Source organism: Triplophysa rosa, linkage group LG5 (genome assembly GCF_024868665.1).
Source record: "Triplophysa rosa linkage group LG5, Trosa_1v2, whole genome shotgun sequence".
In the NCBI taxonomy this organism is placed as follows: domain Eukaryota; kingdom Metazoa; phylum Chordata; class Actinopteri; order Cypriniformes; family Nemacheilidae; genus Triplophysa; species Triplophysa rosa.
The window spans coordinates 27,857,355-27,880,260 of record NC_079894.1 but is presented as its reverse complement, the minus strand read 5'-3'; the positions used below and the strand labels follow the sequence as shown (position 1 = coordinate 27,880,260).

At 39.6% G+C, this 22,906-nt stretch overlaps 2 protein-coding genes and 1 pseudogene across 2 annotated transcripts; 2 read left to right on the top strand and 1 right to left on the bottom strand.

The window, feature by feature from the left end:
- Nucleotides 1–8,308, top strand: part of LOC130553795 (tripartite motif-containing protein 16-like protein) — a 12,715-nt pseudogene extending 4,407 nt beyond the window's left edge.
- A 218-nt stretch (nt 8,309–8,526) lies between these two features.
- Nucleotides 8,527–10,893, bottom strand: LOC130554832 (E3 ubiquitin/ISG15 ligase TRIM25-like; the record flags this gene model as incomplete). Its single annotated transcript, XM_057334702.1, has 3 exons — nt 8,527–8,540; nt 10,271–10,331; nt 10,363–10,893. Coding segments are annotated over 3 exons (606 nt in total), but the record flags the coding sequence as incomplete, so codon positions are not given.
- Nucleotides 10,894–21,556: 10,663 nt separating this feature from the next.
- Nucleotides 21,557–22,501, top strand: LOC130554831 (E3 ubiquitin/ISG15 ligase TRIM25-like; the record flags this gene model as incomplete). Its single annotated transcript, XM_057334701.1, has 3 exons — nt 21,557–22,087; nt 22,119–22,179; nt 22,446–22,501. Coding segments are annotated over 3 exons (648 nt in total), but the record flags the coding sequence as incomplete, so codon positions are not given.
- Between the last annotated feature and the right edge of the window lie 405 nt (nt 22,502–22,906).

The following is a 22,906-nucleotide window of genomic DNA, read 5'->3' as shown; positions in this document are numbered from 1 at the left end:
AGGGGTATCACCACCGTCGAGGATGCCATGTACCCAGGAGCCTCCTCCCGCTGACTGCTTGAAAAATTCCAGGCAGTACAACACTGACTGAGCGCAATCGCGCTGTAATGGAGACAGAGTTGAGTTCCATACCAAAAAAGAGTATGCTCTGCACAGAGGAGAGCTTGCTCCCTTTCGGTTAACCTGTGGTCCCAATTGATCTAGGTGCCGGAGCACTAGGTCCCTGTGTGTACATAACAGATCTCACGAGTGTGTCAAATGAGCCAGTCGTCGAGATAGTTTAGTACCCGCACACCTCTCTCCCTGAGGGGAGTGAGGGCGGCTTCCACGATCTTCGTGAAGACTCGTGGGGACAGGGACAGACCGAAGGGGAGGACTCTGTACTAATATGCCTGACCCTCGAAAGCGAACCGTAGGAACGGGCGATGACGAGGGAGAAGAGACATGAGAGTAAGCGTCCTTCAGGTCGATTGCCATGAATCCATCTTGACATCTGACAGATGCCAGGATGCGCTTCTGCGTAAACATCCTGAACGGCAGCTTGAGTAGGTGCCTGTTCAGGGTACGCAGATCTAGCGACCCCCCGCTCTTTTGGGGACGATGAAGAACGGGCTGTAAAACCCGTTGAATATCTCGGCTAGAGGGACGAGCACGATCGCTTCCTCACCAGAGGGGTGGCGACCTCGGCCCGAAGCACGGGGCATCCTTGCCTCTGCTGAGGTTAAGAGGATGCCCCGAAACTTGGGCGGGTGTCCGGGGAGTGGATCGCGTAGCCGAGACGGACCGTATTCCGTAGTCGCCGTGACGGTTTGCGAAGCTCTTGACAGGCTCTTAGGGACCGACAGTGAGGCTAGGGGTACGTTCTGCTTCATCGACCTCCCGGGGGTGGTTCGATGGCTGGCAGTACGGATACCTCGCCGTGGGGGGGGACCCCCGGGGAGGAGATCGGCTCTGCAGTTTTACCTGTCTGGCGAAGATGTAGCACAACGCACCATCGAATGAGAGTGCTTGGGCTGATGATTATCCTCGACATTGGGTCTCGCCGCAACGTCGAGTTGCCGAACACCGTCGTGCAGAGGGTGAGAGCAGCTGTGATAATACCCAGACGATATGCGGCACAAAGCACCGTCGAATGAGAGTGCTTAGGCTGCTGATTATCCTCGACATTGGGTCTTTCCGCAATGTCGAGTTGCCGAACACCGTCGTGTAGAGGGTGAGAGCGGCTGTGATAATACCCAAACGATATGTGGCACAAAGCACCGTCGATTGAGAGTGCTTAGGCTGCTGATTATCCTCGACATTGGGTCTCGCCGTGACGCAACGTCGAGTTGCCGAACACCGTCGTGTAGAGGGTGAGAGCGGCTGATATAAATGCCCAGAGACGGAGAAAAACTTTAGGAAGGTATTCTCGTACTCCCTGGGGTCTTCCCATGAGGGCCGCATTGGCTTTCGCCGCGGCTGCTGATGGGGTGGTGGTCTCCTCTTCGATGTCTCGAAGAGGACCAGGGCTGCTGGGAAGCAGACGGTGCACGGGATCTCGGTGGCCAGAGGGCGGTCGAGTCGCGGCTGGGGAGGACATACGTGATATCCTCTATCTGCTCCCCAACTGTCGAACCCGACAGTATCACCAAACAGCCCCCCCTTGCGAGATGGGTGCATCGAGAAAGCGGACTTTCTCAGAGTTACTCACCTGTGCAAGGTTCAGCCAGAGGTGTCTCTCCTGGACCACAAGTGTGGACATCGCCCGACCCAGGGCCCGCGCGATCACCTTGTTCGCCCGAGAGCGAGGTCGGTGAAGCCGCGGAGTTCCTGCATAAGCGCTGGGTCGGTCTTACCCTCGTGGAGCTCTCTCCGCGCATTGGCCTGCAGGAAGGCCATAGCGTGGAGAGAGGGGACAGCTTGGCCCGCAGCAGAGTAAGCTCTCGACACCTCAGATGCCGAAAAGCCTACGTGCTTTGGACGGGAGTCTAGGTCGAGCCCCGGGGGGACATCGACGTATCCTCTAGCTGCCCCACCATCGAGGGAAGAAAGGGTGATGGAACTAGTTGACGTGTACGCGCCGAAGGGGGCGTTCCAGGTCGTACTAGGTTCCTCATGCACTTCCGGGGGAACACGGCACTGAGGGCGAGTGCGGCTTGGAGCCGCTCTCAAGCCCGATGTACCGTGTATCCAGCCGCGAGCGTTGGGAGAGGCAGTGCGGTGCACCGCAACCCAAAGCCGGCGGCCCGGGAAAGCATGGCTGACATTTCGACATCCGCTTCTTCCTGATCTCGACCCCCCGAGGGAGGGAGCTTCAAGGAATCGTCGGAGTCTGATGCCAGTAAGTCACCCTCCGATGCTGCAACAGACACCTCATCATCACGTACCGTGTCCGATACGTGATTGAGGAATAAGACGGCGGACCGTCTTATGGGGAACGGTCAGACGAGCAAGGCGAGGTGCGAACGGTCCGCGAGCCAGTGGCTGACGGATTAGCGCTCACAGTAATCCTCATATCACCCTCGCTGCTCGCCGTAGCGGGCGGCAGGGCCGTAGTCCTGCCGTCACGGAACGGGAAGCAGACAAGGTGGTGGCTGAGTCCCGTGGGAACACAACCACCCGTGACGCAACGTCTGAATCGTCAGCCGCCCGCAGTGCGGGCAGGACTTATCCACAATATCTGCCCCAGCGTACTGGAAGCAGATATCGTGTCCGTCCCCCTCCTCGATGAGTGTGTTGCACCCAAGAGAACAGCGGGACATGCCACGCTGGAGAAATTTGCTCTTTTAGAGAAAAAACTCGAACACTTCTGGAACCGCCGAGACGCCCAGGGGAAGTCGCTGCAGGAAGGGACAGTCCGCTGCACCACGTCGTAGAGCCGGCAGTCTTGTAGCGAAGTCTGTTGATCACGAGCGAAGGCTCCGAAGAACAAAAGGTGAATGAATGAGGCATGCCGTCTCCCTTTTATACCCGGATATCCGGGGGCGGAGTCCGGCATGCAAATTTCATTCGCCAATTTTCATTGGCCTTTTCTAGAGAAGTCGGAAGCGATTGGTTCTCAAGGACGAACCCCATCTGTCGGTTCGACACAACGTCGAGAGACCGACAGAAAGGGAACTATAGCTAACTGTTTTACCGTTTATATACGATGTTATAAAGACTATAAACAAACCATATTCATCATACAGAGTTTGTGTGAGATAGAAACAAGCTTTACAGCAGGGAATGGTGACATAATTAATAACGCGAGCGCTTTGGCCCTTCTTGATCAACCAGCGTTACGCCACGTCTCGACGCGACTCAACAAAGACAATAAACCCCATTATAAACACGACATTTGTTGCCTCTAGTTGGAACATAATTACTGATTATTAGGACTTATGCTGTCTTTTTTCACGTTGCGTGCGTGTCTGCATTTGCAGATCACAGACACACGACAAACTCAACTCGCATTAGTCCGTAACAAAGTCTTTTACAATGAAAAATACTTACAGGCTGCGAATCTGAAGCGCCAGCGAAGTTGTAATGGTTGGAACGGCCCCACTTTTTAACCAAAGCTTTCGCGCATAGCCGGTCTTAATCTCTCTCCCACGTTCGTGAAGCAATCGTCGGAGAAATGCGCTGCACAAACTTGAACATTCGGATTGTACTTTTCTGTAACAGTGTTATAAATAAAATGTAACCATTTGTTTTTAGTTGTCTCATCTTTTGGCAGGGCAAACAAAGAGTCTTTCTTTTCGCAACGAAACACACAGCGTCTCCGTGACATGGCTGCGGCGGTGATGATACAATGAGATTTACAAGTACGCCCACCTCACTTGTGTGTAGATTTGTGTGGTCTTAAGTCAAATCATGTTACGAAGTGACGTAGATTTGTGGGGGTGTGGTTACACGAGGCGTTTCAGGCAGGTCTGGGTTCGCATTCGCTTTTAGATAGAATGCATCTTTTGTTCCCACACTTTAATTTTAGCAATTTTACGTGTCTAATACATGTATGGGTAACTTATAACACACCAAAGATACAGAAAAACACGTATTTCTGCCATATGACCCCTTTAAAATGACAGCATGGTGTTTGAACCAACCAAGAAGTGATGTCAATATATTAAATGTAACTTTAAAACAATAATACATATTTGCAAAATGCCATTGAATGTCAAGTACTTTCATTCAGTTTCATAATTTAAGTAGGCTGACTTGAAAAGGCACATAGCAGTCTAATAAAAAAGCAGAACTAAAGTAGGATAACATGAGCTTATACCTTAATTGTACCATGCTATTTGATCGTTCTGTTTTAGACTGTAAAGATTGACAAAATTCAATGTTTCAGTTATTTAATATTATCATAGACAATTTGGGAAGGAACACAGAGAAAATACCAGCAGAGAGTCGAGGAGAAAGAGAAGGAACTTCTGAATCTGAGAGAGGCTGTGAAGACACACAAGGTGAGTTCTGAGCATTAACAACAGGTATAATGTTCATAATAAAAACAAACTGTTTCAGAATGAAAACTCCTCAACAGAACTGTGAAGAGTTCAGATCTAAGTGAATGTTGTGATTCTAATGATTCTGTGCATGTGTGTGTGTGTGTGTGTGGTAACAGCGCTCCGCACAGACAGCAGTGGAGGACACTGAGAGGATCTTTACTGAACTGATCCGCTCCATTGAGAAAAGACGCTCTGAGGTGATACAGCTGATCAGAGATCAGGAAAAGACTGCAGTGAGTCGAGCTGAATGACTCTTGAAGGAACTGGAGCAGGAGATTGATGATCTGAGGAGGAGACATGATGAGATGGAGCAGCTCTCAAACACAGAGGATCATATTACTTTTCTCAAGGTAACAGAGATCTGTAAAATTATGACACAGGGTATTGTGAAGGTGTTATCATTAGAGGAAGTGGTTTTATTTCTTGGAGTTTGATATTTGGTAACCTAGTTCTTATTAAAATGAACAAAACTGACTTAAACTCACATAGGGCCACCATGCGATGACAGGCCAGTGTTTTTTACAAGTTTTAGCCCGATGCAATTAGCATTTTCACGTCCTGCGCTATGTCGTTTAAATAGCAAATGCACTTGTGCCCATCTGCCCATGGGTGTGCTGGCCTGAAAACGAGGTGTGTTCAGGGGCATTGTTGGCACGATGCTATTTTGAGGCAACTGAAAGCGATATTGACCAACTAAAACCTGGTCTAGTGTTTTTTTTTATTTATTTAAAGAGCACGTTAGTAATATACACCTAAAGGCAAGTCCACAGTGCGTTCACTCTGCTTATTACACACAGTGGGACGCGCAGCAGCACACAAACATGCCAAATATTTCAAATGAAAGAATTACAATGTAAAAGATTATTATTGTGTAGAAAAAGAAAATCTGGCATGCCCTGTAGATGGTCTGCTCGGTCGCTTTAACCTCGCACACAAGCAGATCCAGAGGGACGCATGCACTGCTGCACACAAACATGCCAAATATTACAAATGAAAGGATTACAATGTAAAAGACTGTACATAAAGATACAAATCTTCAAGTGAAACTGTATCTGAACGTATATTCATTTAATTCAGAAAATAAACAGATGTCATTGACAAAATTATTGACACCCTAGACTTAAAAAAAGCAATTAGCCCAGTGGATCTGTGGCTTACAGTAAATGTAAAACAGCTAAAAGGAGTTTTTAGGCTCAAATCTACGGAGGTTCTTTAGAGCCAGTTTTCTATATAACTCCAGAAACCTATTCCTGAGAGGATAGGTTAGTGTCAGAAATGCATGTAAAGTAGTGATGCACCGAAATGAAAATTGTGGGCTGAAACCAATGCCGAAAATTTAGGATGCACTCGGCCGAAAACCGATACCAAAACCAAAAATTACTTTAAAAAACTTTTTGAAATGGTTTTTTTAATTGTATGAATTGCAGACTAAAACCACAAATATTAAGGAGAACATATTTTAAAATAATACAACATTTATTTTCCTTGGTCATTGCAACACTATCAAATAAAACTTTTTTACCAATCATCTAAACATCAAATATAACTTGTTTACCAATAATCTAACTATTTTGGTATTATTATGCATAACAGTAGTCAAGTTATAGTCAAACTCATCAGCTCTTGCTAATACAAGAAGTTTATATATGGTGCACAATAATTTTAATGAAAACAACACGCAGAACACTGTTCATGTAAACAGGCTTAAAATGAGCTTCAGTGATATCAGCACCTGCCGGATGACGGTCCACGTGATCTAAATCATCACTTACTGACAGATCGTTCCGCTGATCATTCACATATGAAGAGTTTGTTACGTTTAAAGTTCGGCTTTATAACATGCACGTGTCAATGTGTGTGATCTCCGACAATAAAGAAACATAAAGCCGGTCATGCGCAGTCGAACATTACACAGAGCTTGCGTGTCATTTTCTGTCTGCTGGTTTTGAGTTGTTCTTGTAATATTTATTAGTTTCAGCCTTTGTTATGGCACGCTTACATGATCTTCCTTTGAAAACAGTGAGCACGAGCACTGAAGGGACAGGTGTGTTCCCTGGATATTTCGGCCTATATTTTAATTTCGGTAATGCCATTTAGGCCGAAAATTTTCGGCAGCCGAACTTTCGGTGCACCACTAATGTAAAGTTTTTGTCTTTGCATGGGCTACTTGTATACCTCTTTTTTCATAGAATTTCCAGTCTCTTTCGGCACCCCCTGCATCTACAGACAACTTCGTGGTCAATTCTGTTTCCTCTTTTGATGAAGTGAGAAAATCTGTTTCTCAGCTGAAGGACAAACTGAAAGAATTCTGTAAAGAGGGAATAGAAAAGATATCTGCTATAGGTAAACAACAAAATCTCAAGTGCATCAGAAATGAACATTGAAACTTTATTTCTTTAGGACAAGAATTACACTCTTTGTGTCTGTATTTCCACAGTAAGATGCAACAAAATTGTCCTCTCCAAAGAACCAGAGACTAAGGAGGAGTTCCTTCAATGTAAGTCATTTAATAAGTAATTTAGCAAAAAAGTTGACAGTGTCAGTTTTAAAGCCATTTGATGTTTGTATTGTTAAAAAATAAATGTTAAATGTATTTAAAAAAAACGTACAGCTCTTTGAGTTGGAGTATTTAATGAAAAGAGAAACCTTTATATAAAATGCCATGAATTACTTATGAGGTCACACAAAAAAAGATTTTTAAAAACAGATACTGAGGTTTTTGACACCCACACCTCAGTATCTGTTGCAGGGTTTTAGGGATTGTCTCTTTTCACTCCACCTTACAAGTCATCTTTTTAAGTAGCTCGCTAGCTTGCAGCAACCATATAGCAAACTGCCACCCTGGCACTACATATAGCAGAGACTTTGAGTTGGGCACTTTTTATTTGTCTCACTGTACTTGTGTCAGACATGGGGGTGGCTTTTTAGTGTGCCAAGAAGGTTGTTGATTGACAACTGCCTACCAACTGCTTAGCAACCACCAAACAATACTGCAACTATCAGAAACCTAACACTCCAAGTATGTTAGTAAGAACGGATACACTAGTTTAAATTATTACTAGTTAAATAGTTTAAAATATGTTTGTTTGTTTGTTCATCAGATTTCCATCACCCCACCTTTGATGCAAACACAGCACAAAACAATATCAGTCTTTCTGAGGGGAACAGAGTGGCTTCTTGTACTAAAACAGTCCAGGAGTATCCTGATCATCAAGACAGATTTGATTACTGGGAGCAGGTGTTGTGTAGTGAGAGTGTGTGTGGACGCTGTTACTGGGAGGTTGAGTGGAGTGGGAGTGCAGGTGTCTCTATATCAGTGTCATACAAGAGCATCAGCAGAAAGGGAAAAACAGATGACTATGCTTTTGGGAAAAACAATCAGTCCTGGAGACTGTTCTGCTCTCCCTCCAAATGCTCATTCTGGCACAATAAAAGAGGGAGGATTCTCGCTTTACCATTCAGATCTTGTAGAATAGGAGTGTATGTGGATCACAGTGCAGGAATTCTGTCCTTCTACAGCGTCTCTGACACAATGACCCTCATCCACAGAGTCCACACCACATTCACTCAACCTCTCTATCCTGGGTTTGGGTTTAATCTAAAAACATCTGTGAAACTTTTTTAGAGGGTTAACCTGAATTAAATTCTACAAATTCTGTTGTCACCACAGGTGTAAGCTGCAAAATAATAAAATGAAAATCATTTGTTTTCTCCATATTAAAATGAAATGTAAAAATAAACTCTGCATGCACAGCATGTTGGAATGCATTTTTGTCATTTGTAACTATTTGTGTTTATTTGATGTAACATTTTAATTCAGTGATGTTAATAAACCTTTTTCTCTAAACTTTTAAACAGTGAAGTGATATACAACTCTACATGTAAGATCACATTCTAGTGACGTTCTCCCACAAACTTTGGTATATTTTGCTACTTTCCTTTTTCTATGGTTGGTAAGTAACAGGGTGTTTATAGAAATAGAACTTTATACAATATCACAAGTCGTTTTGTTTTGACATCTGTTGTAGTTGTAGTAATTTCTAGCTATAACATTTAAAGTCTAGAGATTCTTCACTAGCAGACAGCAATAACACACCTTTAAGCAAAGACATTGATGTTTTTAGAAATTTGGCAGACAAACAGCAAAGTGTTGATTATAAATATATTACGGTTTGTTTTTCACTGATAGATCAACAGGATACACCCTACTTACTTGATCAACATATCCCAGATAGCATAACTGTATTAATGTTGAAATGTTAAATGTGTTATTCTCAACATTGATTCAACATTACATCAATGGTCTTTGCTAATTGAGATTTCTGAGCTTTCACACACAAAAGATCACATCAGTTTCCTCCAGGAATAAAAATACATTACAATTAATAATGTACACACAATTACTGTGCATTTACAATCGCATATTTAGATACAAAGTATAACACATTATCTTAAAAATAACCTTTGAATAAAAACTCATTCCAAAAATTCAGCTCATATAGGTCAGAAATGTCAAAAGTTGGTTTATCTGTTTGAGTTCATCTAGCTCTAGTTTAACTCATTTTATACCAATACCACAGGGATATGGTGATTTTCTAAAATGAGGTGGCAAAGTCTCTCCATCTCCATATTATATTAACCCAAGATCAGATATGGGCACCATTTACCTTTCATACCTTTTAATATCTTATCAAGTTTAGGCCTCATTAAAATAGTTCACATAACTTCAGAATAACTACAATAAACGCCATGTAGCTTTTATTTGTTACTACTAAATTTCGTGGACAGTGTTTAGAAAAAAACTATTTGAGCTCATATTCATTTTTGTATCATAGAAAAAACGCTGCTATACCAGAGAAACATTATAGTATTATTATTATATGTGGTCTGACCCTGTGAAATCCAGGCCAAATTCTCAAGGTCTAATTCTGAGATAATATGCATTAAAGTTGGATTTTAATCATTCATTTTACTATGATTTTAATCTTGGCCATAAAGAGAGAGAGAGAATCATTATTCATTAAAATAATTAGAATTAATCACTCAAATCTTACTGGTACCTGATGTGACATCCAGTGGGATTGAGTCTGTCCTCACAAACTGATTTTAGTCTAAAACAGTTTTTTAAATCAGGTGCTTGTTGTTAATCTGCTTAAAACTCACTTTGCAAGTCTCCACAGCCTCACTTAGTGACAGGAGTGGTGCGTGGAAGAACCCAAGTGCAGGCAACGGCAGGTAAGGGGTTAACAGGGGTATTTTATTAAATAACTAAACAAACAAAAACACCCACGAGGGGGTAACGAGGACACGACTAATATAAATGAAAACACTGAAAACAAAACACTTCCCTCGATGGGTCAAAACACTGACAGGACTAAACAAAAACCAGGCAGGATAATAAACAGACGGGAAACAGGAACAATGTACAGGAACACGAAAACAGGCAGAATCTAAACTTACGAACACAACGAACAATGTGGTATCACAGGGCACAGGCATACAAGCACATACACAGTACAGAGAGCTTAAGACAATCCACTAGCACAGGACAAAGAAACAAGAGGGTATTTAAAGGGAAGACAAACGAGGGATAACGACACAGGGCAGGTGTGGGTAATCAAACACCAAGCAACAGGATAACAAGGAAACGAGAGGGGCGGGGCCAATGACGAGACACTGGAGAGAACGCATATTATTGTCAAAAGGACAATAATATGTTTCTCTCCACACATAACCAAAGACTTTGTCATGGCTCTGCTACAGGACCAAGAAAAACATGACTAAATGAAGCAGAGCCATGACACTTAGACCCTGAAGCTCCTTCTCTTGCTCCTGAATTCTCTGTTGGTATTTCCTCTGGTTGTCCTCCACTAGTCTCTGTGAACAGAGAAATAACCTGTTTCTCTGTTCTCTCTGCTGCAGCTGATACAGTGTCGTGATTTTTGTGCTCATCCATTGTACACAGATAACAAATACATTTATGATCAGTATGACAGAAAACCTCCAGCAGTCTGTCATGTTGAGAGCAGATCATCTCCTGAAGTCTTCCAGTGGCTTCAGTGACTTTGTGTCTCTTTCCAGTGTGAAAGCCTTCATGTCGCTCAAAGTGAGTTTGACAGTAAGATTCAAGACACATTAGACATGACATGCTAGCTTTGCGTTTTCTCCCAGTACAGATGTCACACTCCACATCTTCAGGTCCAGCATAACTGGGAGCAGCTCGATCAGTCTGAAGTTTAGTTTTCTTCAGTTTCTCCACCATCTCAGCAAGAATCACATTCTTTCCTAAAGCAGGTCTTGGATTGAAGGTCTGTCTGCACTGAGGGCAGCTATAAACTCTCTTCTGATCCTCCTGATTCCAGCAGTCTGTAATACAGCTCATACAAAAACTGTGTCCACAGTTAATAGTCACTGGATCCTTCAGTATTCAAAACAGTTCGGTTTCAAACTTAAAATGTTTTCGGGGAGGAACAGGGATCTGTGTTTGAAAAACGTCACACGTGCAAAATGCTTTAGTACTCGTTTACACACTGAATGTCCACTAGGTGTCAGTATCACAATCAGAAAATTACACTTTAGATTTATTGTTTACTCTAATTTTGTTACACTTGATGTTCAGTAAGGGTGTGTGGAGGATGTGGCATTGCTTTGTGAAATGCTTTCCAGTTTCTGTTTGGATGTCTATTAGTATAAATATTATCTTAAAAAAACTCCAGACCAATCCTCATTCATATTTGAAGTCATAAATTCTAATATTTTTGGTATCAATCAATCAATCAATCAATCAATCAATCAATCAATCAATCAACCAACCAATCAATCAATCAATCAATCAATCAATCAATCAATCAATCAGTCAATCAATCAATCGATCGTCAAATTACAAAACTTCGATTTTATAACGTTTTTTTCATAAAATAAGTTGTAAAGCCTGTCAACTTATTATTTTATTTTTATTTGATTACTTATACAATTTTTTCTACAATCTTTTGTTTCTTCTTACCTGATTTTTAGATTTTTTAATTATTAATTATTCATTAAGATTTTCATCCAATGAAACAAGCTTTTTAATATATTAAGTTATTTTAGTTGAAAGATTTAGGATTAATCTATTTTAATCTATCAAATTTGTTAAGCATTGCTTCAGGACAGACAGGAATACAGAAATAAATATTTATATATCTCAAGAGTCCTGGATTAGAAAACAGAATTTAAGATACACTTAGGCCCGATTCACATTTCGCGTCTTTTCCGCGCGCATATTCGTTATTTTAAATGTAGACGTATGGCAATTCGATGGTGTCAGAATTACGCCATAGATTAAACGCGTTTATATCCGAACACTGTTTTTGACGGCATTTTAAACAGTATTTGCGCCGCAAAATATGGCGTCGCGATTCCAAACGCCGTAAAAAACGCGCGAAAAGTCGTCCATAACGCCGTATTTAACGGCGTTCTAAGGCGCTTGAAAAGCGCCGCCTTTTGCGCCGCTGTCTTGCCATATGACGGTGTTTAAAACGCCGTTTTGGTTGCACATAGTGCGCTTTATTTATGGCGTTTTGTGTGTTGTATAATGAGCCCCTCCTGCTGATTTCCGCAGCCAGTAAATTTGAACTGTTCTCACCCAATCACTTATGATTTGAGTCAGACAAGAGCAATTTACCACTGATCATTTTACAGGATTTTATTATGTGCGCAGTGTTACCTTTGCTAACATTAAACAAATCATTGCTTGCTTTCCGAAGAAGCGACTTCTTCTCTTTGGAAATGTAAAGTTACACAACGTGGTCAGCAATTGTATAAAGGCCAACCAATCCCATTGTAATGTATCCTGCTTATTACATATAGCGCGTATTGCCTACGTGAAAAGCAAAAAAGCAATCGGTTGAAATATTGTATTAGCTAATTTCCAACACCAGAAATCATTCCTGGTATAAGCGAGGTCAGCCAGAGTAAAAAGTAAACTGCATTCCTTTTAAGCAGAGGGTGAGGACTGTGAGTTGTAGTCTTCTGGTTAGTGTGATTGACTCGCAATCGCTGACAGTCTCTAACTCCGGTGCGAGGCCCGCTCGAACCACCAGCCATTTTTTACGTTGTTGGTCTTGTTCTGTTTATCTGTATCGCTGGGTCATTTTTAGATTTATATTTCAGTACTTAATGTGTGGTCAGTATGAAAAGAAAGTCTGGAATGAGAGATCTTTTTATAAACCGTATCTGCACTTGATTTTTGCTACTGAACTCACACATCAGTGGACTTTCGTGCTATAAACAGGACGAACGAACAGTAATAGATTTTACATTCACGCATTTAGCAGACACTTCTATCCAAAGCAACTTACAGGGGCCTTTTAGTCTATGCATTTCTTTTATCAGTAGCCCATGTGATTTTAGTTTCCATATTACAAAAATTGATTGACTATAAGGAGACGCAATAATGTTGCGCAATGATTGTAATGTAACAAGCATGAACTTATTAACTAAAATATAACAGCCCAAGTCAATGCCAAATGCCTTGCCATTTACCTCCTTGAAGAGACTGATGTTATCGTGCGTGGAACTGCAAAGAAACTTACAATAAACAGCCACGTTTCCTTTTGAAATGGAAAAAAATATTATTCAGCACATAGAAATAAGTGTGAGATTCAGGCCCGGCAACCCATTCATGCGGCCTAGCCTGGCGAGAACATGGCAAAATGAGTCGGGATGCGGGCAAGCTACTTACAAGCTACAGGCATAATTATTTTAAAAAGTTGGTTTGCACAAAGATGGAGGTTAAGCCTGCTGATCCCATTGCTCCGAAAAGTAGGCCTAATTAAACGTAATTACATACACTGTAAAAAAAAGATAAAGTACTGGCAGAAAATTACCAGTACATTGTCCTTTATTTTACAGACATTTCCGTTAATGCTAAAATGTAATTTAATTCAGTGCAAAATGTAAAATACAGGTAAAACAACTGTAAAAAATGAATACAGAAAATTCCTTCATATTAATACAGTATATTTTGTGCCCTGTTTTTACGGATTTTTTTTAGTGTAGGCGATGTTTATGATGCACCTGCTGATGAGAATGATTCTGCATGACGCATTTAAAAAAAGAATAGACTTTTAAAAAACATAATTAAAAAGCATATCATACATGTTAACGCACAGCTTATAGGCTAAATAAAGTGCATTCATTATTACTGCAAAAGCTGCATATCAAGCAGAGCGAGTCTGACTATTGCGTTAATGGAATTAGCATACTGTACTAGAGAAAATAAAGTGCGGGACTTGATTGATGTTAAGGGTTATTCAAAGATGTTAAGACACAACAATGATCTTACTCTGACTGAAACATCCAAAGTGCGTTTTTTTATGGCATTTGGATGTAAACGCGTTGCCTAATTCTGAACCATTTTGCTTTTTTCTTCCTGCATGCATAATAAAATTCTAATTTATTTATATAGCGCTTTTCGCAATGTGCGTTGTTCAAAAGCAGCTTTACAGATGAAAATCTATTTAAAAAAACAAACAAACAGAAAAACATTTAAGTGTTTGGTAAAACACAGTGTTTGTAGAACAAGCAAGGTCATTCTAATTAAGCTATGTTAACGGAATTTACCGAACCTTTAAGATAATCTAATAACATAATATATTATTAATTTATTACCTATAATAAAGGTAACATAAATAGGTAAGAGAACAAGAGTTAGAAGAGTAATTTATTCATAACAGAAAACAGTATTTACCTATAATGCAGTTTTGCGTAAGTCAGAAACTCCACCCAAACTGAAACTGAGATATCATCCCATATAAATTAAATTATATGAGAGAATGTGGCGTCATACGTCTAAATGCAGTTTAAAGGTTGAAAATTACTTTAATCAAAATAATCATTACAAAAATTCAAAAAACTTTAATAAGCTTGATTGCTTAGCAACCTTAAACTGTATTATTTATCCGAGGAGCGCGTTTCTCTGCGGCCGGCCTCAACAGACTGAAAACGGACGTTCACCCAAGCATTTATATATGATTGATTTTACTCGACAAAGCATATGAAACAAAAATAAATAATGACCATGACTCACTCGAGTATGCATGTTCTCTATTTTACATTTTGCACTGAATTAAATTACATTTTAGCATTAACGGAAATGTCCAACCCGGTCTCATGAATTGCGTATAAATAACACGCTTTTGCATTCTCGTGTAATACGTACGCCAAAGTTAGATTTTGCGTGCATATGATACGCCAATGTTTGCATGCACTTCGCTGGAGAGCAGAATGAAATGTACATGAAGAGGAAACACTGAAATAATTAAAATAATACTGTTAGGTTTAGGGTTTGGGTTAGGGTAGAGGTTATAATATGCACGCACGCTAACATTAGGTTTAGGGTTTGGGTTAGGGGACAGGTTAATAAGACAAATTGCCGGTTAATATGCACGCGCGCTAAATTGGCGTATCATATGCACGCAAAAATAGGCGTATCATATGCACGCAAAATCGAACTTTGGCGTACGTATTTCACGATAATGCAAAGCGCGTGTTATTTATATGCAATTCATGAGACTGGGCTCAAATATTGTTTAAAACGCCGTCAAAAACGGCATTTGGATATAAACGCGTTTAATCTATGGCGTAATTTTGACACCATCGGCTTGCCATATATTCTACGTGCAAACAACGCGTTCTCGACGCGTTGTTGACGTGTTAAATTTCACACGTTTTGGCCCTTCTGGCCTTCCATAGCTCTCAGGCTACAGTTCGTGGAGCAGCTTTCACTAGAGGTGGGCGATACTGCAAAATTTGGTGTCGATCCGATACCAAATACATATAGGGTCAGTATTGCCGATACCAATACCAATACGATACTTTTTACTTAAAAAAAATATACTTTTGTGTAGGGGAGAGCAGTATGTCATTATTTCTGAGGTGAATGAATGATCAATTCTTTAGACAATATTTTTTATTAATGTATTGAAGTCCACAAAATTATTAGTTAATAGGCACTGTAGAATGAATTCTTTACAGCCTTTTAAAAAAATAATAATAATAAAGAACAACAACAAAAATCTCTTCCTTTTTTCTGGTTTTAAAAGCAAATGAAATAAAGTGAAATAAAGTGCACACAATTATTACTGAAGAACAAACAAAGAACAAATATACGCATACCTGTCAACACTCCCGTTTTTCACACCCATCTCCCGCCAGGCCGCCACCCTCCGGTTTTATTTCAGTTATTTCTCCTTTGAAACTCGCGGACCGACGGGAGCCGGAACGCGTTCACTGGGTGGCTCTGTGGCTTGAGCCGCTGCCCATTTGCCCTCACAGGCTGGCGCCCTTTGGTAGACGAAGTAGAGTAGAGAGGATTCACATCCCCGCGAAAAACGTGCTCTTAATACACCGCTATATTATTCCACTCCGCGTTTTCCATTTGACGCTCGCGCCTCACAGTCTGTGTCCGCTCACTGAACACGACAGATCGTTTGATCGACAGGTAGATGCAGTAGAGTCTACTAGCTGTTGTTGTTGTTACACTTTCTTTGCTTTTACAAAAAACGTGTTATGAAAAGTGTTGTGTTCTGCAGACATCTCTGAATAAAAACTGGTAATATAGAGTTTATTTCTAATATTTCCCGTTCTGTGACCATAAGCGGTTCTTGTAAATAATATGCAAACACTGTTAAATCCATCCATGTAAATAAAAAATGAAAACATTCTGCCAACTAATAAACAAAGTTTAAACAACCGAACTACGGGACGCGTGAAGGGACAAACTGCTCGTGCTTTTTCAAACTGCGTTTAGATAGTTATTTCATTTCTGACGTTGAGATATCTGGCAAAATGTAAATGCTAAATTAAGATGATACCTTGCAGATATACCATTCATGGATTCATGGCCTGTGAGCTGCATTAAACAGTGTCTTAGATTTACATTTAAGAATTTGACATGAAAATGATGTTATGTTAGTCATAAAGTAATTAAAAGATTTAAAACGATTTATAACAGAGGGGTGCCCTATTTGCCCTGCACAACCTCAGTTAACTAGACTTTACAAAACTATGGACCCATCTCATTATTATGAAACTATTTAAGCCATAATAAGACGTTTCATCTCATTATATGAATACAATTTTAATGTGCATTTCAAACTCATAGATCTGTCATATGCTTTACAGATGGAATTGCAATAGAATACTAATATATTTTTAACACTTTACACAGTTGAATTTGTTAACATTAGTTAAGCATTAGATTACATGTCTGCATTTGTTAATCTTTATTTTCAGTATTTACTAATATTTTTAAAAACATTGAACATGCACCATGAACTAACATGAACAATTGTATTTGGCATTATCTAACAATAAACAAGATTAATAAATGCTGACTGTATTGTTCATTGTTGGTTTCATGTTAATACAGGGGTTCACAAATTTTAGATCCGAGACATATAATCTCTCAAGATCCTCCAGAAATATAGGCAAAACACACACATTTGTTCCTTTTTAGTAGTTTTCTTATTAAGAATCAATAAATTTAATTTTAATATACATAATGGTAGGGCTGTATGATTATGTCAAAAACTGTAGTACCCTTGATATTGTAATGTTGATTATTAATGTTGATTGGATTTTACATTTAAGTATGTTTGAACATCCTACACGCTATAAATGCACCACTTGTGGCTCCCACTGTCAAAACAAGCATTATAAACGTGTAAACCAATGAACAAGTGTCATTGTTGGTCATTGGAGAAAAAAACATTTACTAATGCTAACAAACATATGATTTTAAATAGTACGGGGCCTCCGAAAACAACTCAACCCACGAGGGCCCCCACTTCCTCGGCTAAGATTCCGCCCTGACATGTAAACGTCTCTTCTGGGTCATGAAAGAAATTACGCCATAGATTAAACGCGTTTATATCCAAATGCCGTTTTTGACGGCGTTTTAAACAATATTTGAGCCCAGTCTCATGAATTGCATATAAATAACACGCGCTTTGCATTATCGTGAAATACGTACGCCAAAGTTCGATTTTGCGTGCATATGATACGCCTATTTTTGCGTGCATATGATACGCCAATTTAGCGCGCGTGCATATTAACCGGCAATTTGTCTTATTAACCTGTCCCCTAACCCAAACCCTAAACCTAATGTTAGCGTGCGTGCATATTATAACCTCTACCCTAACCCAAACCCTTAACCTAACAGTATTATTTTAATTATTTCAGTGTTTCCTCTTCATGTACATTTCATTCTGCTCTCCAGCGATGTGCATGCAAACATTGGCGTATCATATGCACGCAAAATCTAACTTTGGCGTACGTATTACACGAGAATGCAATAGCGTGTTATTTATACGCAATTCATGAGACCGGGTTGGACATTTCCGTTAATGCTAAAATGTAATTTAATTCAGTGCAAAATGTAAAATAGAGAACATGCATACTCGAGTGAGTCATGGTCATTATTTATTTTTGTTTCATATGCTTTGTCGAGTAAAATCAATCATATATAAATGCTTGGGTGAACGTCCGTTTTCAGTCTGTTGAGGCCGGCCGCAGAGAAACGCGCTCCTCGGATAAATAATACAGTTTAAGGTTGCTAAGCAATCAAGCTTATTAAAGTTTTTTGAATTTTTGTAATGATTATTTTGATTAAAGTAATTTTCAACCTTTAAACTGCATTTAGACGTATGACGCCACATTCTCTCATATAATTTAATTTATATGGGATGATATCTCAGTTTCAGTTTGGGTGGAGTTTCTGATTTACGCAAAACTGCATTATAGGTAAATACTGTTTTCTGTTATGAATAAATTACTCTTCTAACTCTTGTTCTCTTACCTATTTATGTTACCTTTATTATAGGTAATAAATTAATAATATATTATGTTATTAGATTATCTTAAAGGTTCGGTAAATTCCGTTAACATAGCTTAATTAGAATGACCTTGCTTGTTCTACAAACACTGTGTTTTACCAAACACTTAAATGTTTTTCTGTTTGTTTGTTTTTTTTAATAGATTTTCATCTGTAAAGCTGCTTTTGAACAACGCACATTGCGAAAAGCGCTATATAAATAAATTAGAATTTTATTATGCATGCAGGAAGAAAAAAGCAAAATGGTTCAGAATTACGCAACGCGTTTACATCCAAATGCCATAAAAAAACGCACTTTGGATGTTTCAGTCAGAGTAAGATCATTGTTGTGTCTTAACATCTTTGAATAACCCTTAACATCAATCAAGTCCCGCACTTTATTTTCTCTAGTACAGTATGCTAATTCCATTAACGCAATAGTCAGACTCGCTCTGCTTGATATGCAGCTTTTGCAGTAATAATGAATGCACTTTATTTAGCCTATAAGCTGTGCGTTAACATGTATGATATGCTTTTTAATTATGTTTTTTAAAAGTCTATTCTTTTTTTAAATGCGTCATGCAGAATCATTCTCATCAGCAGGTGCATCATAAACATCGCCTACACTAAAAAAAATCCGTAAAAACAGGGCACAAAATATACTGTATTAATATGAAGGAATTTTCTGTATTCATTTTTTACAGTTGTTTTACCTGTATTTTACATTTTGCACTGAATTAAATTACATTTTAGCATTAACGGAAATGTCTGTAAAATAAAGGACAATGTACTGGTAATTTTCTGCCAGTACTTTATCTTTTTTTTACAGTGTATGTAATTACGTTTAATTAGGCCTACTTTTCGGAGCAATGGGATCAGCAGGCTTAACCTCCATCTTTGTGCAAACCAACTTTTTAAAATAATTTTGCCTGTAGCTTGTAAGTAGCTTGCCCGCATCCCGACTCATTTTGCCATGTTCTCGCCAGGCTAGGCCGCATGAATGGGTTGCCGGGCCTGAATCTCGCACTTATTTCTATGTGCTGAATAATATTTTTTTCCATTTCAAAAGGAAACGTGGCTGTTTATTGTAAGTTTCTTTGCAGTTCCACGCACGATAACATCAGTCTCTTCATGGAGGTAAATGGCAAGGCATTTGGCATTGACTTGGGCTGTTATATTTTAGTTAATAAGTTCATGCTTGTTACATTACAATCATTGCGCAACATTATTGCGTCTCCTTATAGTCAATCAATTTTTGTAATATGGAAACTAAAATCACATGGGCTACTGATAAAAGATATGCATAGACTAAAAGGCCCCTGTAAGTTGCTTTGGATAGAAGTGTCTGCTAAATGCGTGAATGTAAAATCTATTACTGTTCGTTCGTCCTGTTTATAGCACGAAAGTCCACTGATGTGTGAGTTCAGTAGCAAAAATCAAGTGCAGATACGGTTTATAAAAAGATCTCTCATTCCAGACTTTCTTTTCATACTGACCACACATTAAGTACTGAAATATAAATCTAAAAATGACCCAGCGATACAGATAAACAGAACAAGACCAACAACGTAAAAAATGGCTGGTGGTTCGAGCGGGCCTCGCACCGGAGTTAGAGACTGTCAGCGATTGCGAGTCAATCACACTAACCAGAAGACTACTACTCACAGTCCTCATCCTCTGCTTAAAAGGAATGCAGTTTACTTTTTACTCTGGCTGACCTCGCTTATACCAGGAATGATTTCTGGTGTTGGAAATTAGCTAATACAATATTTCAACCGATTGCTTTTTTGCTTTTCACGTAGGCAATACGCGCTATATGTAATAAGCAGGATACATTACAATGGGATTGGTTGGCCTTTATACAATTGCTGACCACGTTGTGTAACTTTACATTTCCAAAGAGAAGAAGTCGCTTCTTCGGAAAGCAAGCAATGATTTGTTTAATGTTAGCAAAGGTAACACTGCGCACATAATAAAATCCTGTAAAATGATCAGTGGTAAATTGCTCTTGTCTGTCTCATTTCATTAGTGATTGGGTGAGAACAGTTCAAATTTACTGGCTGCGGAAATCAGCAGGAGGGGCTCATTATACAACACACAAAACGCCTTAAATAATGCGCTCTTTGTGCAACCAAAACGGCGTTTTTTACTCCGTCATATGGCAAGACAGCGGCGCAAAAGGCGGCGCTTTTCAAGCGCCTTAGAACGCCGTATAAATACGGCGTTATGGACGACTTTTCGCGCAGTTTTTTACGGCGTTTGGAATCGCGACGCCATATTTTGCGGCGCAAATACTGTTTAAAATGCCGTCAAAAACAGTGTTCGGATATAAACGCGTTTAATCTATGGCGTAATTCTGACACCATCGACTTGCCATACGTCTACATTTAAAATAACGAATATGCGCGCGGAAAAGACGCGAAATGTGAATCGGGCCTAAGTGTATCTTAAATTCTGTTTTCTAATCCAGGACTCTTGAGATATATAAATATTTATTTCTGTATTCCTGTCTGTCCTGAAGCAATGCTTAACAAATTTGATAGATTAAAATAGATTAATCCTAAATCTTTCAACTAAAATAACTTAATATATTAAAAAGCTTGTTTCATTGGATGAAAATCTTAATGAATAATTAATAATTAAAAAATCTAAAAATCAGGTAAGAAGAAACAAAAGATTGTAGAAAAAATTGTATAAGTAATCAAATAAAAATAAAATAATAAGTTGACAGGCTTTACAACTTATTTTATGAAAAAAACGTTATAAAATCGAAGTTTTGTAATTTGACGATCGATTGATTGATTGACTGATTGATTGATTGATTGATTGATTGATTGATTGATTGATTGGTTGGTTGATTGATTGATTGATTGATTGATTGATTGATTGATTGATTGATACCAAAAATATTAGAATTTATGACTTCAAATATGAATGAGGATTGGTCTGGAGTTTTTTTAAGATAATATTTATACTAATAGACATCCAAACAGAAACTGGAAAGCATTTCACAAAGCAATGCCACATCCTCCACACACCCTTACTGAACATCAAGTGTAACAAAATTAGAGTAAACAATAAATCTAAAGTGTAATTTTCTGATTGTGATACTGACACCTAGTGGACATTCAGTGTGTAAACGAGTACTAAAGCATTTTGCACGTGTGACGTTTTTCAAACACAGATCCCTGTTCCTCCCCGAAAACATTTTAAGTTTGAAACCGAACTGTTTTGAATACTGAAGGATCCAGTGACTATTAACTGTGGACACAGTTTTTGTATGAGCTGTATTACAGACTGCTGGAATCAGGAGGATCAGAAGAGAGTTTATAGCTGCCCTCAGTGCAGACAGACCTTCATTCCAAGACCTGCTTTAGGAAAGAATGTGATTCTTGCTGAGATGGTGGAGAAACTGAAGAAAACTAAACTTCAGACTGATCGAGCTGCTCCCAGTTATGCTGGACCTGAAGATGTGGAGTGTGACATCTGTACTGGGAGAAAACGCAAAGCTAGCATGTCATGTCTAATGTGTCTTGAATCTTACTGTCAAACTCACTTTGAGCGACATGAAGGCTTTCACACTGGAAAGAGACACAAAGTCACTGAAGCCACTGGAAGACTTCAGGAGATGATCTGCTCTCAACATGACAGACTGCTGGAGGTTTTCTGTCGTACTGATCATAAATGTATTTGTTATCTGTGTACAATGGATGAGCACAAAAATCACGACACTGTATCAGCTGCAGCAGAGAGAACAGAGAAACAGGTTATTTCTCTGTTCACAGAGACTAGTGGAGGACAACCAGAGGAAATACCAACAGAGAATTCAGGAGCAAGAGAAGGAGCTTCAGGGTCTAAGTGTCATGGCTCTGCTTCATTTAGTCATGTTTTTCTTGGTCCTGTAGCAGAGCCATGACAAAGTCTTTGGTTATGTGTGGAGAGAAACATATTATTGTCCTTTTGACAATAATATGCGTTCTCTCCAGTGTCTCGTCATTGGCCCCGCCCCTCTCGTTTCCTTGTTATCCTGTTGCTTGGTGTTTGATTACCCACACCTGCCCTGTGTCGTTATCCCTCGTTTGTCTTCCCTTTAAATACCCTCTTGTTTCTTTGTCCTGTGCTAGTGGATTGTCTTAAGCTCTCTGTACTGTGTATGTGCTTGTATGCCTGTGCCCTGTGATACCACATTGTTCGTTGTGTTCGTAAGTTTAGATTCTGCCTGTTTTCGTGTTCCTGTACATTGTTCCTGTTTCCCGTCTGTTTATTATCCTGCCTGGTTTTTGTTTAGTCCTGTCAGTGTTTTGACCCATCGAGGGAAGTGTTTTGTTTTCAGTGTTTTCATTTATATTAGTCGTGTCCTCGTTACCCCCTCGTGGGTGTTTTTGTTTGTTTAGTTATTTAATAAAATACCCCTGTTAACCCCTTACCTGCCGTTGCCTGCACTTGGGTTCTTCCACGCACCACTCCTGTCACTAAGTGAGGCTGTGGAGACTTGCAAAGTGAGTTTTAAGCAGATTAACAACAAGCACCTGATTTAAAAAACTGTTTTAGACTAAAATCAGTTTGTGAGGACAGACTCAATCCC